The sequence below is a fragment of the Mustela nivalis genome (genome assembly GCF_964662115.1).
Source record: "Mustela nivalis genome assembly, chromosome: 6".
Taxonomy (NCBI): Eukaryota; Metazoa; Chordata; class Mammalia; order Carnivora; family Mustelidae; genus Mustela; species Mustela nivalis.
Window position 1 is genome coordinate 152,062,545 of NC_139025.1, and position 16,711 is coordinate 152,079,255.

General features: G+C 55.8%; 2 protein-coding genes and 1 long non-coding RNA gene across 10 annotated transcripts in view; 1 reads left to right on the forward strand and 2 right to left on the reverse strand.

Annotated features, from left to right (window-relative positions):
• Window positions 1–3,753, reverse strand: part of CPEB1 (cytoplasmic polyadenylation element binding protein 1) — a 97,512-nt gene extending 93,759 nt beyond the window's left edge. The window contains exon 1 of one of the 7 annotated variants that reach the window (XM_082736168.1): window positions 3,631–3,753. Coding sequence is in view for 6 of the 7 variants with exons in the window: in XM_082736166.1 (XP_082592292.1) it covers window positions 2,725–2,862 (138 nt within the window). In the remaining variant the exon portion in view is untranslated. Of the gene's footprint in view, window positions 1–2,253; window positions 2,481–2,724; window positions 3,037–3,189; window positions 3,311–3,630 lie in introns of those variants that run through there. The other 6 variants (XM_082736173.1, XM_082736166.1, XM_082736169.1 and 3 more) reach the window with 6 other exon arrangements.
• LOC309867387 lies at window positions 1,632–15,895 on the forward strand. Of its 2 annotated transcripts, XR_014313141.1 has the most exons (6): window positions 1,632–2,081; window positions 9,841–9,946; window positions 11,193–11,378; window positions 12,933–13,122; window positions 14,888–14,973; window positions 15,509–15,895. It is a non-coding gene; the product is annotated as an uncharacterized lncRNA (long non-coding RNA). The 2 variants fall into 2 exon arrangements; XR_014313142.1 differs by lacking the exon at window positions 15,509–15,895 and having other exon boundaries at window positions 14,888–15,492.
• Window positions 13,652–16,711, reverse strand: part of AP3B2 (adaptor related protein complex 3 subunit beta 2) — a 28,853-nt gene continuing 25,793 nt past the window's right edge. Inside the window, exons 25-26 of the mRNA XM_082736148.1 lie at window positions 14,207–14,345; window positions 13,652–14,102 (exon numbers count right to left, since the gene is read on the reverse strand). Coding sequence (XP_082592274.1) covers window positions 13,952–14,102; window positions 14,207–14,345 — 290 coding nt within the window. The 3' untranslated portion in view covers window positions 13,652–13,951. The remainder of the gene's footprint in view (window positions 14,103–14,206; window positions 14,346–16,711) is intronic.

Consider the following 16,711-nt stretch of genomic DNA (forward strand, 5'->3'; position numbering starts at 1 on the left):
ACCTGAGCCCAAGACAAAGGCTTTAACCCACTGAGCCACCCAGGCACCCAAGCACTGCATTTCTTATACAATGTACACCAACAAGAACTCCTTGACCCCTATGACTTACCAGAATGCACACAGTTTCACACTTTGAAATATGGCACCAAAAAGACCTAGGTTCATACTTGGGTTTTATCCCTTGACATCCCTGTAACTTGATTTCTGAGCCTGACCTCATTTGCAAAACGGGGGGAAAATCTCAAAAGAAGATTTTTAAGACTGAGATCCCAAACTAGCCCTCAGCTTGACTCTTGTCTTCAGAGGCATGTTACCTTTGATCCTTACACTGTTCACAATTTTTTTTTTAAGATTTTATTTGACAGATCACAAGTAGGCAGAGAGAAGGGGGAAGCAGGCTTCCAGCCGAGCAGAGAGCCTGATGCAGGGCTCGACCCCAGGACCCGGAGATCATGACCTGAGCAGAAAGCAGAGGCTTAACCCACTGAGCTATTCAGGCACCCCTATTCACAATTTTTTAAGTGCTACATTTATAACAGAGACTAGTAGCTTAACTAGGAAAAAAAGTCAAAGATCCATCAACTCTGGGCCCACATTTTTGTGTGACAACAACCAGCTCCTGGCAGCTCCCTTCACACACAAACTTTATAGCTCAGTAGGCACTACTCTTCTCTCTCTGCTTCCCTCATTTATGTAACCTCAGTCCCCTGCGGGGATCTGAGCACACAACCAGTTTTAAAGATTAAAAACAAAATAAACACCTTGATGACTCATGAAAATACTCAGTAAGGCAGCTAGTATCACGAGCTTACTTGCTAACAAGTTTGGTGGGAAGCCTGGAGTCTTCCTACTTTCACCACCTTCCTCTGCTTTCTGCCTCAAGATGACTGCCATGAAAGGTGGGCCCGCGTAGAATACCCACCCCCGCATCAGGTGCTTATGGCCCAACCCCAGTTGCAAATGTTTCCGTTCTCCTTGACCCCACGCACCAGCTCTGGCGGTGCAGACAAGCCTTGGGGGGCAGGGGGCGGGGAAGGGCGGGGGGGGGGTGGTGCAAGCATTTTTGTATTACCAAGACTGACTTACACATAGGGTGCCCAACTTCCAAATTCTAGTCCTACAGACTGAGCATGCATGGCCAGGCCTCGAAAGTTTCAGTCCGGTCACTGTGACAAACACCAAACTCTACAGCAACGTGTTCTGGGAACAAAGAAGCCAGCTTCACCGGAACCACGGAAGACCGGGGGTGAGCCCCTCAGCATTACTATCGCGAGGGGCTCCCCCCCCCCCCCGACCCCGAGCCCAGAGCTCCCCTGAGCTCCAGAAGCGGAACTTCCTTCCCTCCTCTCCTACCTACGACCAAAAAAACCAGCCAAGCAGCGAAACAATCACCGGCCTGAGGTCTCCGAGGTTTTGTGCTGCCTGTTTGGACTTACTCTTATTTTTAACCCAGCACGCATCCCCAGGCTCAAACGGAGCCTTAGGGTGCAAACTAGGCTCCCCAGCCACACTTCCAGCAGCACGCTGTCACCTGGGGTTGGGGGAGGGGCGCAGATGAGAAGCAGGCCGCACACCTGTGCCTCCCAGAGAGCCAACTGGCCCGCCTGCCCCTCGCCCCCGACACATGACGCAGAGCAGTTTACTCAGGTGCCAGAACAGGGAGTGAGGCGGCGGAGCGGTAGCCAGGGAGACCAGAGGCAGTTGCCAGAGAAATGCAGCGCTGAGCACCAAGGCTTGGGGGGGGGAGTGCGCGTGGGGGAGGGGAGCCCCCGTCCCCCCCGCTGCGCTTCCAGAAGCGCCCCCTGGCTTCCCAGCGCTGTCACGGAGGCTGCGGCGCTTCGCAGTGCTCCCGGGAGGCACGTGCAGAGGGCCGAGGCCTGCAAGGCGCACCCCGCTGGCCGCCTGCACCGGGGCTGCCTCGACCTCCCGGAGGCCCCGAGGCAGCCCTGAGCCCCCTCACGGAGTCTGTGGCCGGGCCCGGGCACCCCGCGAGCACGCTACTAAGTCAGAAGCGACTGAATGACACACAAGACCCGCTCCAGGACGCCGCCCAGGGAGCGACACAAGTGACGCACCCAAAGGTGAGTGACCTGTCCTTGGTCCGGGTCCCCACCACCCCAGTGGGGCTGAGGGCTGGCCCAGGCCTTCCTGGCCCGCTACCCCCGCAGCTGCAGCTCCACCAGACCTGAGGCCGGGGCGGAGTCCGCACCCCTTCGTCCCAAGTTGGTGCACCCGGCCCAGAGCTGGACTGACCAGAGAAGGGCAAAACCAGGGCCGCATGCACACGTCCTCTCGCCAGGCCGCCGGGTCAGGAAGGCTGAAGCAGGTGCGGCCTACGCTCCCTCCCGGGCGGCGCAGCCTCCACGTCTGCACGTCCGCCCGCCGGGGTCCGCAGGACCCACCTCAGAGCCGCCGCCTCAGGCCTCCCCCGCGCGAAGCCCCGGTGCACGTGCTAGGCCACCCACCCGCGAGCGACCCCACCTAGCTGACCCCGCCCCCAGAACGCGGCTCCCGCACAGTCGAACGTGTGAAGCCACGTGACCCACCGGGCTGGGGAAGCCGGGCCGCACGAGGGGCCTGATCCCTCCGCCTTAAAGGAGCCGCGCCCGCTGCCGTCGTGGCGCTCTCCAGGCAGCGTAGGCCCGGCGCGGGGGAGTCGCGGCCGCCCGTAGCCCCGCCCCACCCGGGCCGCCCGCCCACCCCCGCCGCCCCCTGGGTACGAACGAGGCTCGCGGGGGGCGCTGCGAAGCGCGTGAGCTCCCTGCGCCGGCGTCTTCGGGTCTCACGTGCGACGGCTGCGGGAGATGGAAGTGTTCCCGGCGCCGAGGCGCCCCTCCGTCCGGTGGGCTCCCGTCTGGACATACACTCGAGGCCACGGGGAGTCCGCAACCCAGCCTGGAGGCCCCACCGGCCGCCCCCGGAGGGCCGCGGCGCCTTTAAGCCCAAAGGCCCTGAGTCACGAGGAGGCTCCCTGCCCCCCCTCGCCACACGCCCCTCCACGAGGCCCCACGCCCGCGGGCACGTGACCCGCGCCCCGCCCGGGACTCGCGCTCACGGGGCGGGGGGGCGGGGAGGAGGGGACCGCCGAGCCGGCCGAGACTGCGCGCGGACCGTTAGCTGCCGCGGCCGGGACCGCGCCCCGCCCAGCCCCGCCCCGGCGGGCGGCAGGCGGCGGCGGGCGGCTCTTACCAGCGGGAACGCCATGGGGCCGGCGTAGCCCTGCGGGACGGACGGGCCGGCCGGCGAGCGGCGGGCCGGCGCGCCGAGGGACGCGCAGACACGTGGGCACTATTTTTGCAGCGAGCCGCGCACAGCGCCGCGCCCCGGGCCGCTTATAAAGCCCCCGCGGAGCCGCCGCCCCCCCCCCCGCCGGCCGGATGCGAAGCACCTGTGTCGGCCCCGCCCGGGCCCCCGCCCCCGCCGCCCCGCCCCTCCCGGCAAGCCCGGCGGAGGGCTCAGCCGCCCACCCGGAGCCGGGCTCCTGGACGGGGGTGGCCGCTGCCCGCGCCCGGGAGCCCAGAGGCCCGCGCCCAAGCGCGCCACTCACCCAGTGACCCTGCTCAAGTCACTTTCCTCCTCGCGGCCTCACTCTCCGCACCCCGTACGCGGTACGCGTAGGGCGAGACTTACCAGACCCTGCGACGCGGCGGCGGCGAGGTGCTTTGTCAGCAGAGCCCCGTGTCCCTGCTCCTGTTCTTCCAAGGACCCCTCCAGGGCGGGGGCCAGCCGCCCTAGCCAGTGCCCTAGCTTTTGCCTCTGCCCCCAGGACTGTTAGATCTGCTGCTCCGTGTGCTGGAATGGCCCGGGTGCTGGAAAGGGGGACGCGTCGGGGTTTCCCAAAGTTCCAAAGACACCAGGGATCCTCTCTGGACCGTAGTTTCCTGGGGAAACTGCTTCCGACGCTCCTGCCCTGCTGTAATAGGAAGCTTCAGGGAGAGCGGACAAGGGACAGGGCGGGGATCACAGGACAAGAGACACCACTGTGGTCCTGGCTGTTGTCAGGAAAGGCGACCTGGGGTGGCTGGCGTAGGAGCGCACCGGAAGCCCCAGGCAAGCGCAGAGGCAGAGAGGGCATTCCAGGCGGGAGACCAAGCAAAGGCGGGGAGGGAGGATTGAACAGAGCAGCTCAATCTCACCAGGACGAGGATAATGCTGATACCACAGGAGGGAAGCCTGGGCCCAGTCTGTGAAGGGCCTTTATTTTGCAGACAGCAGGGAACTATTAAGAATTGTCAACAGGAGAATGGCCGTATCGGGTCTCATAAGATGTGACTGGACACTCAGTAGAGGCCGAGAAGAAGTAAGGGACTGGAGTGAGGAGAGGGACCGGCGTTTGTAGGGCGTGACTAAGTGAGGCACATGGGTTAGCTCATCATTATAGCACTAGCTATAAAGCATTCATTATGCACAAGGCTTCTCCTGGCCGTTGGGAAAACAGGACTGCCGCCTTTCCTGGCAGGCTGGTGAGGCTGGCCTGGATCTAATGACCAGGGCCGGGGTGGGCAGGTAACTTCAGGTTTCTGTGGAAGGAGAGGAAGTCAGTGGCCTTATCTGCTGTTTCAGGAGGATTAAGGGGAGAAGGTAGCCAGGATAAGAACAGATGGGAGTACAAGTCCACAGGAAGATTCCGAGTGACAGTGAAGTTGGCTGGTCTCCATTCAGAAGAATGTCCTCATGCAGGGAGCTTCCTTGTGTTGCCTGGGTCATGGGCAGAGAGGGTGATGCTGCAGGGGCAGGGCAAGAGGGGGTCCTGGCACCCCCTACCCAGCAACTATTCTGACCTCTTTCTGCCCAGCCATCTGCCCTCCTTCTCACGCTGGGCCATTCCAGCCACCGAGAAAACCATACCTCGTGTGGTTCAGCTTCACTGGGACCCTCCTTCAGGGGTTCCTTCCTGGGGCCCTTCCTTTTTGGGGAACAGCCCAACCCCCAAGGCTTACTCTGGCCCACAGACAGCATAGTACAGCTGCTCCAAAGTGGTGCATCTTGCTTGTCTTCCTGCGGGTGCAACCTGGACACCATAGCCCAGGAGCCACCTAGGGTGAAAGCACGGAGAAGGCCCAGACGCACGGAAAGGGCCAGTGGCAGATAGATGCCATGCCAAAATAAGGTCCCGGCCTAGGCAGATCTTTCAAGACATCCTCAGTTGTCTTGGGTTTTTTTCAAGGTGAAATCTTATTAATTTTAAATTTGGTCACTAATTCGATTTTTAAGAGCAAAGCCCCCATACATCCAGGGGCCCCATGCAGCCCTTTTGCTGCAAACTTGTGTACATCCTTCCTTCTTGACCCAAAGCTGAGCAAGATAAGAATCTGAAACCTGGAATAGTGCCCAAGGGAGTAGGTATCTGGGAGCTCTTTCATATTTTAAAACTCCTAACCATAAGAAAATGAAGGTGTCTTTCAGGTGACTTGGAACAGAAATTGCTGCTGCCTAAAATCCCTTTTCCTAAACTTGCTGGCACAATGGTAATAGCTGACCTTCACTGAGCACTTACTACATGCATGGCAGAGTTCTAAGTGTTTTACCTGTGTTTGATGAGAAAACAGAAGCTCAAAAAGAGTGAAGTACCTAGCCCAAGGACTCCCAGCTAGAAATAGAGTGGGAACTCAAACCCAGTCTTCTTGCTTCAGAGCCTTGACCAGATAAGAACAAAACCTCCAACACCCTTATGTGTGCAGTTCTTTCTGACTGACCCCAGAGCTCAATGCAGATGGTGACGAATGGAGTGGCTGAGTCAAAATGCAGTCATGGCCTCAGGTGTGGCCTGCCCCTTTGCTCCTTGCCCTCACTTGGCCATGCCTGCAGGTAGAACAGGAAGAACAGTACTTCTGACTGGAAGGTGTCCACAGTCCACAGGGTACAGTGTGAAAAGCAGCAGAGGTGGAGATATTAAATGACTCGGTCAAGTCCCGACAGCTGGTCACTGGCAGAAGTAGCAGGAACAAATAGGCAGCATTATCCATTCTCAGAGTCAACAAACATCCTTTGAGCCCAGCAATGCCTGGCACTGTCTCTGCAGTCAAGCTCCAGATTTGCAAGACAGGTTTAAGTGCAATGGTAATTCCCTGGACTAAGTTTTAAATGCATGTACAAGGAGGACAGGAGGAACCATGTAGTCGTGTATGTGCTCAGGTGTTCGGTACTTCCACAGCAAGCAGCTGAAAAAAGAAAAGACAGTGTGGGGAGGAAATAATGTTCCTGGTTGAAAAAGATCAGAAGAGGGATTGACTTAAGAACTCAAGACCACAAGGTAAAGTTAGGCACACAATCTCTCCTAGACTTTTCCTAAGCTCTGTGAAGAAGAAACCATGTTCTTTTGTTTGTTTGTCTTTTAAAGTGGGATTAAAAGTGTGAATCAGATCCACCTTGCATCATACACAAATGTGAATTTAAAGTGGGTTGAAGGTATAAATGTGAAAGGCACTACTTGGAAAAGTTTCAGAAGAAATATTAGAATATTTTATTACCTCAGAGTGTGGGTGAATTTTGTAAATCAGAAACATAAAGCACAGGACATAAAGGTAGATTGATAAATTTAGCCACATTAAAATTTAAAACTTTGATTAAACAAAAGATCTGTAAAATTTGAAAAAAACAAGTCATAAACTAGAAGATACTTGCAATGTAAGATCTATAAAGAACTGGTACATAAGTTCTTATACATAAGAACTTCTATAATCAATGAGGAAAAGAGACAACCCTATAGAAAAATGGGCAAAAGATGGGAACAAGCAATTGACAGAAGCAGAAAAAACCAAATGGCCAACAAACATAGCATTAGGTGTGTACCCTCAGCAATAACCAGGAAATGCAAATCAAACCACAGGAGAGACAATTCACAACTCTCACACAGACAAAATGGAAGTCTCACTTTCCCAGTAGCAGGATCACTGCCACTGAGAGTATAAATTGGCTCCCCCATTCTAGTTTTTTGCTTTTATTTTCTACATGTTTTAAATTGAGGGAAAACACATATAATATGGAATGTACAAATCTTAAATGTTCAGCTCAATAATTTTTTTTACCTACATATATACCCAGGTAACTGTCACCTACATCAAGGCATAGAATCTTTCCAGAACTCCACAGGATTCCACCATGCTTTTTCCTCCTTCATACCTCCCTCCTTAACTATTATTCTTACTCATTTCCTGACCTCCATTCTTCCTGTTGTAGAACTTCACATAAACATCTGGCTTCTTCCATTCAATATGGACCCACGCATGTTGTTGCCTGTGGCAACAGTTCAGTATTCTTCTTGTTAAGCCATATTCCATTGTGCAGATGTACCGAATTTGCTTCTCCATCCTCCTATTGATCAGTATAGGAATTGTTTCCAGTCTGGGGACTCTTGTGAGCCAAGGTACCATGAAATTCTTGATGTGAATTACAGCTGCTCTGCCAATGCTGTTTAAGTTGCACATGTTTATATTCTAAGACCTAGCAATTCTAATATTAGGGTAATATGTTAGAGAAACCTTTGCATATTTTAAAGGAGGCCTGAATAAAAAATGCTAATAGCTGTACTATTGACAATTGCAAAAATAAAATAGCAACTTTAAATATCCACCAGCAGGAGAGTGCATCAATAAATTGTGGTAGAGTCATACAATGGAATACTATGTATAAGTAAAAGTAAATGAAATAAAGCCAGACCATGTCAACATAGATGACTCAGTAATAATATTGAGTGAAAAAAGCAGGAGGTAGGAGAAGATACACTTTATGATCCCATTTATATAAAAATTTAAAACATGCAATATACTGCTATCAAAAGTATGTATATATATATATATATATATATATATATATATATATATATTATATCATTTAAGGGCCTATCCATATGTAGAATAAGTACAGAAAAAAATGCACATTGATCAACAGAAAATTCTGATAGTGGTTTACTTCAGGTGAGGCAGGAAGAGCTTGTGAAATGAGTACAAAGGGTATTGCCTAAATCAGTAAGTGCTTTGGTCCTTAAGCCTGGGAATCAGGACAATAGCCGTGGTTATGTTATATTCGTTATCATAGTTTTTTAAAGAAATAAGGGACAGAGATCATTAAAGGCAGTGGTGTGCCGGCAGAAGCCTGACAACAAGCTGTGAGAAGGGAAGTCACTGCAGTAACCACCTAGTTCTGCGATGTGAATATTCCCACCACAGCTGATTTCCAGCCACCAGTGCGACACCACCTGGCTCAGAATTCCTGGAGGCATGGCGGTCGGGGCTCTGAGCCAGCACAAGCCCACTCCAGCACACCGCGCGCTGAGTATGGGAGCCAAGTGCTTGCAAAGCCAGAGCCTGGGGGCCAGGCCCCGCTCTGAGGACTTTCCCCCACTGTGGGTCTGGGGCTGGATGATATTTATTTGTGGCTGTAAAGCTAACAGCTCGAAACAATGACATGTATCACCTTGCACAATCTCTGCAAGTCAGGAATCCAAGAATGACTCTGCTGGGTGGCTCCAGCCTGGGGTTCCTCCTGAGGCTGCAGCTGAGCTGGGGACCAGAACTGCAGTCATTGGAAGCTTTGCCTGGAGCTGCAGTTCTGCTTCTTAGTTCGCTCAGGTGGCCCCTGGCAAAGCCTCAATTCTTTTGTCGCATGGACCCCTCCATAGGGCTGCCGGCTTTAGCTCAAGACATGTTACCCAGCCCTCTCCAGAGCAAATGACCAGATGGAGAAAGAAAAAGACTGGGGTGGAAGTACAGTGACTTTTATAACATCTCAGAAAGGACATACTGTCACTTCTGCAATATCCCACTATTCACACCCATCAAGCCTGATGAGAGGCTCAAGGCCACAGATGGGAAACAGCAGGGATCCCCATGCACGGTCCTGGGGGTCAGTTACCACACTGATCACAATGGAAGCTGAGGGCTGTTGGCCCGAGATGCTGGAGAAAGGGTTAGAGATATCCAGAGTCTCAGGAAAAGGAGCAACGGGAGAACTCAGGCATGGCCTTTGTTTCCAGCAAAGGATAAAGACAGGATTCAGAATCTACTTGAAAGAATGCAGCTACCATTGTCAGAATCCTGAGGCCTCCGTCTTGCCTCGTCCTAGGGGTATCCCCTCTCCCAACCCCTCCTCTTCTTGCCTTCCCTCCGCAGGTGCAGATGGCTGGCTTCTGATACATAAAAGCCTACATCGAGGTCACCTTGCCCAGGCCCTCAAGAGCTCCTTCTTCTGCAGAGCTGCTCCCTCACATTCTCCCTCAGTTAAAACAATCCTGCTAATTTCCATGCACCCTGCCCCTGCTACAGGGGTTGCTGGTGCCCTAGTGGCCCCAGAGACCAGCACATGCTACCGTGCCGCCATTGCCAAACACGAGTCCGTCCCGGCTGCCCGGGATCCCACTTCCAACTGGAGTTGGGTATCAGATAGCTTCAAAGCTCCATGATCTCTGAGCGAAATAAAACACTGCACAAGGGGCAGGGGCTGTCATCACACTCAGCTTCTCGTTTACATGGGTGGTTCCTTCTATGAAAACTTGGGGAACTGCATACTTGTCATTTGTACAATTTTCAATATGAATATTATACTTAATTTTTAAATAGTATTTTTAAAAGTCTTTTTTAAAAAATATTTTACTTATTTACCTAAGAGAGAGAGAAAGCAAGAGACAGAACACAAGCAGAAGGGCAGAGGGAGAGGGAGCAGCAGGCTTCCTGCTGGACAGGGAGCCCGATGCGGGACACAATCCCAGGACCCTGGGATCATGACCTGAGCCGAAGGCAGAGGCTTAACCAACTGAGCCAGACACGGACCCAGGTGTCTGGGGTCTTCCCAGAAGATATGACAAGCATTCTGTCGGAGCTCTTGCCAACCTCTGTTCTCTAGGTACCACGGGGAAGCCGCGGAATGTTTCTGTTCAAGCGGCATCTCGGAGTGGAAGATCTGAAAAGTGGCTCCAGCTGGAGGACTCCTGGCACCAGGATAAGAAGTGGTGAGGTGTTCAGGGAGTGTGGGCACCCCCAGCATTGCTCACGCTCCTCAGGACGGTTCCAGGCCCAGCTGTGAGGCCTCAGGGACACCACAGCATCCTCCGCAGTAATGGAGCAGTAAGGATAGGAGCTCCTAATGGCCAGGGTCTAACAGTGCAGCCCTAAGTGCTTTCTTGATAGATGAGTGGGGTGGGGGTTGGGGCAGATAAAGGGCTCAGACCACTTTCTAGTAGAAAATCCCAGACACTATGTCCTGCTTTTACCCCCTCGTTCTCCGCAGCCCACCCTGGGCTTCACCCTTCCAGGTACTCTCGTTCACTGTCCTTCTCTTGATCCTGGGACACAGGACTGAGCAGGCAGTTAGAGAAGGAAGACCCAGACCACCGCCTTGAGGACCCCAGTCCATGAGCTCTCCCACACACACCCGACTCCGCCACCGGTTGTAGGCTGATGGAGTCCGACAGGATCTCCGGGGCTGGGCAGGCCTTCTGTGGTTCACAGCCTTGTCCTGGTGTCCAGTGGTCCTAGCTTTGTCACCACAGTGCCCAAGACACGTTGGCTACTCAGTCACCGAGGAGGAAGAAAGGACCCAGGCAGGCCTCCTCCCACCCCCACCAAGCCCTGGCATGTTGAGCTAGAGTAGAGACAGGGGTGACCGAGCAGGCCATGAACTTGGGTCAGCAAGTCTCAGGCAAGCAGCTGGTGGTGAGGATCCTGGCTGTCCAGAGGCCAGGCCTTCTTGTGGGTCAGAGTTTTCCTGCTTTCCCTTCCTTGCCCAGTCAGACCAGGGATGCCCTGTCACACTGAGTTACACATGCAACCCCTTTAATCTGCAGGCTATGCTAGGAGGTGACCCCAAAATGCCCAGAAGAAGGTAGGGCTTGTCCCATGCTGGGCGGGTTCCCAGCATGGGCACAGCCTTGTGGTGGCTTCCTTGATGTCACTAGATAGGGGATATCTTTATCTTCTGCAGACAGATCTGTCCCCCGGCCCTGGCGGCTAGCCAGTTGCTGTAGCCGGGGGACAGATCTTCAGGCCAGAACCTGAAGACTTTGCCTGGGGTGCGACTTTGAAGCCGTGCTGGGCTGGGCTCCAGTTCCCAGGCCCTCTCTGCGTTCACTGTGCTCTGACCTGTAGAGACCCATGGTCAGGCTCGGACCACACTCAGACCTCCTGGGTCTGCCGTCACACTCTGCCCTGGGGACGCTTTCTGCCTGCCTTCTCTCCCCCTCCCTCTCCTCCCCGCAGCTGTCCCCGGACACTGGCAGAACAGAACGCTAAGAGGACTTCCTCGGCTGCGCTGCAGTCCGGTCCGGGGCCCTCCATGAATCCCCAGCCCTGGGCCAGCTTCCTGCTAAGGGTAAGGGGACAGCGTGAAATCCAGGAAGCCTGAGCCCAGGCCCCTGAGGCCCTGGGGACAAAGCGGCACCACAGGTACAAAGACTTGGGTCAGTGACAAAATACAGGGTATAACACAGGTTGGAAAGAAGGATGTTCTGGGGGAGACTGAAGTCCCCCAGCCCCCGCAGGTCTGGGCAGCTCCCCCCACTGTGTGCTGGGCGGGCCCTTCTCACCCTGGCAGAGACCCACTCAATCCCGGTGGCTCGGGGAAGGTGTGGCCAGGGACCTAGGCTCTTGGGAGACCTGGGCTGGGCCAAGGACTGGGGCAGCCACTCCCTTCCCCTGGCAAAGGTTTGCTCTCCCTAGACCATCCCCTCAGCCCAGACCCGGCCCCTTCCCCCTCCTGGCTGGGAGGCTGCTGCATCTGCCAGCTCCAGCTGCACTGCCTGCCCGCCGGGGCTCTGTGCTCTCCTGGCCAGCTGCCCAGGCACACCTCGCTCTCCTCCTCCCTGCCTCTCCCCTGACACCAGCACAAGAACCATTTTCTCATGAAGGTCTGAGACTGCTAAGCCCACAGCCTGGGACACACTCTGGAGAAAGCAGCCTGGGGCTGGGACCAACGTTCTAGCACACGGAGTCTCACTCGAGGTTGGATCCCAGGGCCCTTCCTGAGAGGCTGTGGGAATCTGGGCTGCGAGCTCCTTGAGGGAGGTTGGGGGAGATGCCTGACGCACTTCTGGTTCCAACAGACTCCGTTCTGGGGCCTTTGTTGCAAAGTACAGGTCGGCAAAGAATTCTCTGAGGGTCCCCGTTCAGTGCCTTGGGAACCGCGCTCACCTTCTTATGCTGCGGGCGCTGGGGATTCAAGACAGGAGAGCAGGCTGACCTCTCCGTCTGCCCTTGACTGGCCGATCGGTCCCATCGCCAAACCTGCAGTGACAAAAACCGTGATTCCAGGGAGACTGTGGGGCTCCAGCTGCTGTCTAGCGCCACGGAGCCCAGCGTGTCCCCAGAGACGGAGGCAGGGGTGTCCCCTGGCAGTGCCTTTGTCCGCCTTCCCCGAGAGGAGGCCACACCTGCTGCACCTGCCTCTCCCCTGCAGAGACCTGGCAGAGACACCTCAGGGGCAAGGCGTTGGGGAGGGAGGACCAAGGGTCTAGAGCCTCAGTCACAGAGGAGGGGTGGGGGGATGCTGAGGCGTGTCCTCTCAAACCATCATTTGAGTGTGTTTTCCTTGTAACCCTGGCAGTCAAAGTATTCTGGGGGGAAAGACTTCCAAAGTCAAAACCAGGTTTGGATAACACTGCGCCAGCCCCTTTGGGGCAGGGATAGGTCACGATACAAATTGGCGCAGTAAAATCCCTGAGAAGGTCTGTGGGAAATAAACTTGTTTCGTTTAAATCCATTATTCCTAGGGCGCCTGGGTGGCTCAGTGGGCTGAGCTGCTGCTTTCAGCTCAGGTCATGATCTCAGGGTCCTGAGATTGAGCCCCACATCGGATTTCTGCTCAGTGGGGAGCTTGCTTCCCTCTCTCTCTCTGCCTGCATCTCTGTCTACTTGTGAACTCTGTCAAGTAAATAAATAAAATCCTTAAATCCGTTATTCCTAAACTTGATCATAGACTCTCATTTTTTTGTTTTTTGGTAGAACACATGCTACGGTGTTACATTTTACATATTTTGGAAACACTGCTCACTCAGCCGCTTTCCTCATGGAGAAAGGCGTCAAGGAGCCCCGATACTCACCGCCACCTCCGGAAGCCTCGTCCCAGCTGCAGAGGCCGTCCGTCTTCACTGCTCAAGTGTGTCCACGGAGCAACCTCAGCCCCCGGGGCTCGGTGAGAAAGGGCTCTCTCCTGCAGACGCCAACTGGAATATGTGGGGTTATCCGACACGGGGCTGTTTGGGAACGCTGCTGTACCTCTCCCGCTCCCGCCCCTCCATGACGGCTGGTTGGGTCAGCGCCCCAGCCGGGCAGGGGCCCCACTGCCGACACAGTCTGAACCCCACGCCGATGTCGGGGAGTCCCCCACGTTAGCGGACTTTCCCAAGGGCCCATGAGGGAAATCCATGGGGGCTGACAGTGACCAGAGAGGCCTCCCTTCTGCAGAGCCTGCTAGCAAGGACAGGGAGATCTTCCAGCTCGGCCCCCCCACCCCTGCCTGGAGCTCTCTTCCACACATAGGCCTGGAGACTCACGGAGGGTCACCCTGGAGTCCGGCCAGAGTCACCTATGGGAGTGAGTCCCAGCCTCCCCTAGAAAGTCAGCGATGATCATTCACAAGAGTCACACGACCGCTCAGAGCAGCTTGCCCCCGCCCCCCCTCAGACAGAGCCCAGAAGGAGGGAAAGCTGAGGCAGCATATAGGGAGAAGCCTTTTTATTGGGATTCTGCTACACACACAGTTGCAGAAAGCCGGGAAGACAAGGGCGCAGTCAGGGGCTGCCCCTGCACAGAGCATGTGGAACCCGTGGGGAGGGGTGTGATGGGGGAGGGGGGCTGGGAATGACCAGAGGGCAACAGCTCCGCCACCCCCACCCTTGGTGCTATCTGGCCTGAGGAATCTGCTAGGAGAGAGAAGAGGGAGAGAGAAGGAGGGATGGGGGCTAGCAGCCAGTGCCACGAGGGAGAGACAAGCAGGGCTGAGAACTCCCGGCCCGCGGGCATCACTGGGTCAGAGCCTGCACCACGTCCTTCACCAGCATGGTGCCGATCACCATCTTCTCGCTGTTGACGGTCAGCTGCGCAGCCCCCGAGGGCCGGGCGTCCAGGGTGAGCAGGACCAGGCTCCCGCTGGTCAGTGTCCTGCCTGCAAATCTGGGGTGAGGGCAGAGGCGGGGGCTCAGCCTCGTGGCCGGGGGCCCTCCTGCAGAGCCGGCCTGCCCAGAGCCCATCTCGTCCCCTCTGCTGGTGGCCGCTACCTGTACTCGTCAGAGGTCCCACAAGGGACACGACCCAGGTTGGCAACGGTAGTCACTTTCTGCACCACGACGTGGTCACTGCGACAGCTGTCTGGCAGCGTGAGCTTCTCTGTGATCTCGCTCATGCCTGTCAGCTTTCCTGGGGGGGGGCAAAGGTCACGGTGAGGGCAGAGGCCATGCTGGGTCCAGAGACTGGCACCTGCATCTGTCTGAGCACCCTCCACTGAGTTCCCCACAGGCTGGACAGGTCTTAGGCTAAAAGTGGGTCTGAATCCCTCAGACTCAAGGAGGGGCTATTTCCGTCCTGGACCGCACCCTGCTTCGGGAAGCCAGCCTCCCCACCCCGAGCTCTAGCCATGCTGCTGACCAAAGACGGATCTGGCCCTTCCCCACCATCAGACTTCTGGACTACCCGCCCCGTGGGAGGGAGGGCCTGTGGACCTGGTGGCTAGTGTCCTCTACCCCTGCGGTGTCCTCCACCCCAGTCCCCACATGCTCTGGTCGTTCCTGGCTGGCCCTCCAACCTGAGTTCAGGTCCCTCCCAGCTCCAGAAAGCTGAGTCCCCACAAACAGATCGCTGGTGGCGATTACACTCTCGGTCAAGGCACTGGTCCTCAGTGGACAGGCCAGAGTGCAGTGGTCACGTGAGGCTCTGAGACGGACTTCTCATGTCACCTGCAGCACGAGCTCCGGATCCCCGGGCGTTCACAGCACCCCACAACCCCTCACTCTCCAGGCCAGAGCTCTCCTCTCCACTCACACACTCGGTGAGTGTGTGACCTCCACACACGGCCAGCTGTGTGACCTCCTGCCGCCTTCCCTGCAGCCCCTCTGTCCTCCCTCTGCTGCTGCCCCCATCCCCTTCCTTCTGGAGTGATGACATTTCCGTGCCCCTGTACCTTTACGCTCCCTGTGGCCAAGGGTCTGAGTCCTTAAAAAGTCCTCTCTATCGTGCTATCGCTGTGTCTCCCTCCCCATTCATGGCCAAAGTCCTCCCAAGAGGGCTCCATTGTCTCAAGCCCTGGCCTCCTCCCACCCGCTGCAGTTGGCCTCTGTCCCCTCTTTGCAGTGACCTGCTCTCACATGTGGGCAGCAGCCGCCTGTCGCACGGAGCAGAAGGTCTTGGGTCATCCTGGCCTGTAGCCACCCACCCCAGGACAGTCTTCTGTCCTCTCTCCTCCCCGGGGCCTCCTTCTGCCTCTCGCTGTTCCTGCTCTTACCCCTCCCCTCTTTCTCCTGAAGAACGCGAGTTTTCCTCAAGGACGCTCCCTGGCCTCACCTTCCCACCCACCTCTCTTCCAGAGACATGTGGCTCATTCACAGCTCCAGCTCTCACCTCGGCTCCTGACTCCAGCTGAGAGGTGTTGCCGGGGCACAGACCCACACCTGTGGTCGCTTACCAAAGGGCCAGCTCCCAAACATGCCCCGTGCCCCTCACCATCAGCTCATCTGGAACCAACCACGCTCCTCCCTCCTCCCCTGCCGAGCCCATTCCTCCTCCTTTGGCATCAGGGGTTGGGCAAATTTCAGTGGGCAAGCCAAATCCAGCCCACGGCCCATGATGTATTTTATATTTTTTAAGTGTCGGGGGGAGGGGTGCAAAAAAAAAATCAAAAGCTTAATATTCCACGACATATGAAAATTATGTGAAATTCAAATTTCAGTGTCCATAAATAGAATTTTATTGGAGCATAGCCACACTCATTCATTTACACATTATCTGTGGCTGTTCTGTGTTAATACCAGAGTTGAGTCATTGAGCAGAGATCACATGGCCCACAAAGCCTAGAACATTTGCTTTCTGGCCCATCACGGGAAAAGGCTGCCGACTCCTGGCCTAGGCAAGGGCACTGCCATTCTCCCTGCCACCCTGCCACCCGTGTACACCTCCCTCTTCTCCTTCTCAGGGCAGCGAGCGGCCCTCAGCTGCCCCCTGGTCAGCACCACTCCCTGCCCCAGCCCTGCAATGCCTTTGCCAGGGCGCTCATCCCGGTCCTCAGCCTCTCTCACCAGATCTAGTGCAACAGCCTTATACACGGTGACAGGATTTAGGCCAAGGTCACACACCGAGGGAGTGGCGGGGTCAGAATATCGAGCCAGCGCTCACAAGGCCCCATGCTTCTCCGCCCCAAGCTGTCCTGCCTCTTTGGCTGCCGCAGGCTCCCCAGGGCGGTCCCAGCTGCTGCTGGTGTTGCCGGATTCCCCTTGCTGAAGCCAAGGTCCCTTGGTCCATTCCTCAGGGACCTGGTCCCTTCTTCAGACACCTTCGGGGACCCTCCATGGCTAGGAAAATGAGGTCTACAGTCCTAATCTCCCTCACAGTGCTGGTGGACCTGGTAGCTTTGGCGACCCCTTCCAACTCCCAAATTCTGGGACTGAAATCCTGTAGCACAGCAACCCAGGCATCCAGAAACTAGAGCAGACCTTTCCTTTTCAGTTTTGTTCTGACTACCCCTCTGTGCTGTGGACTCCTGAGCCCCAAACCAAACTCTCCTCTGTTCCGGG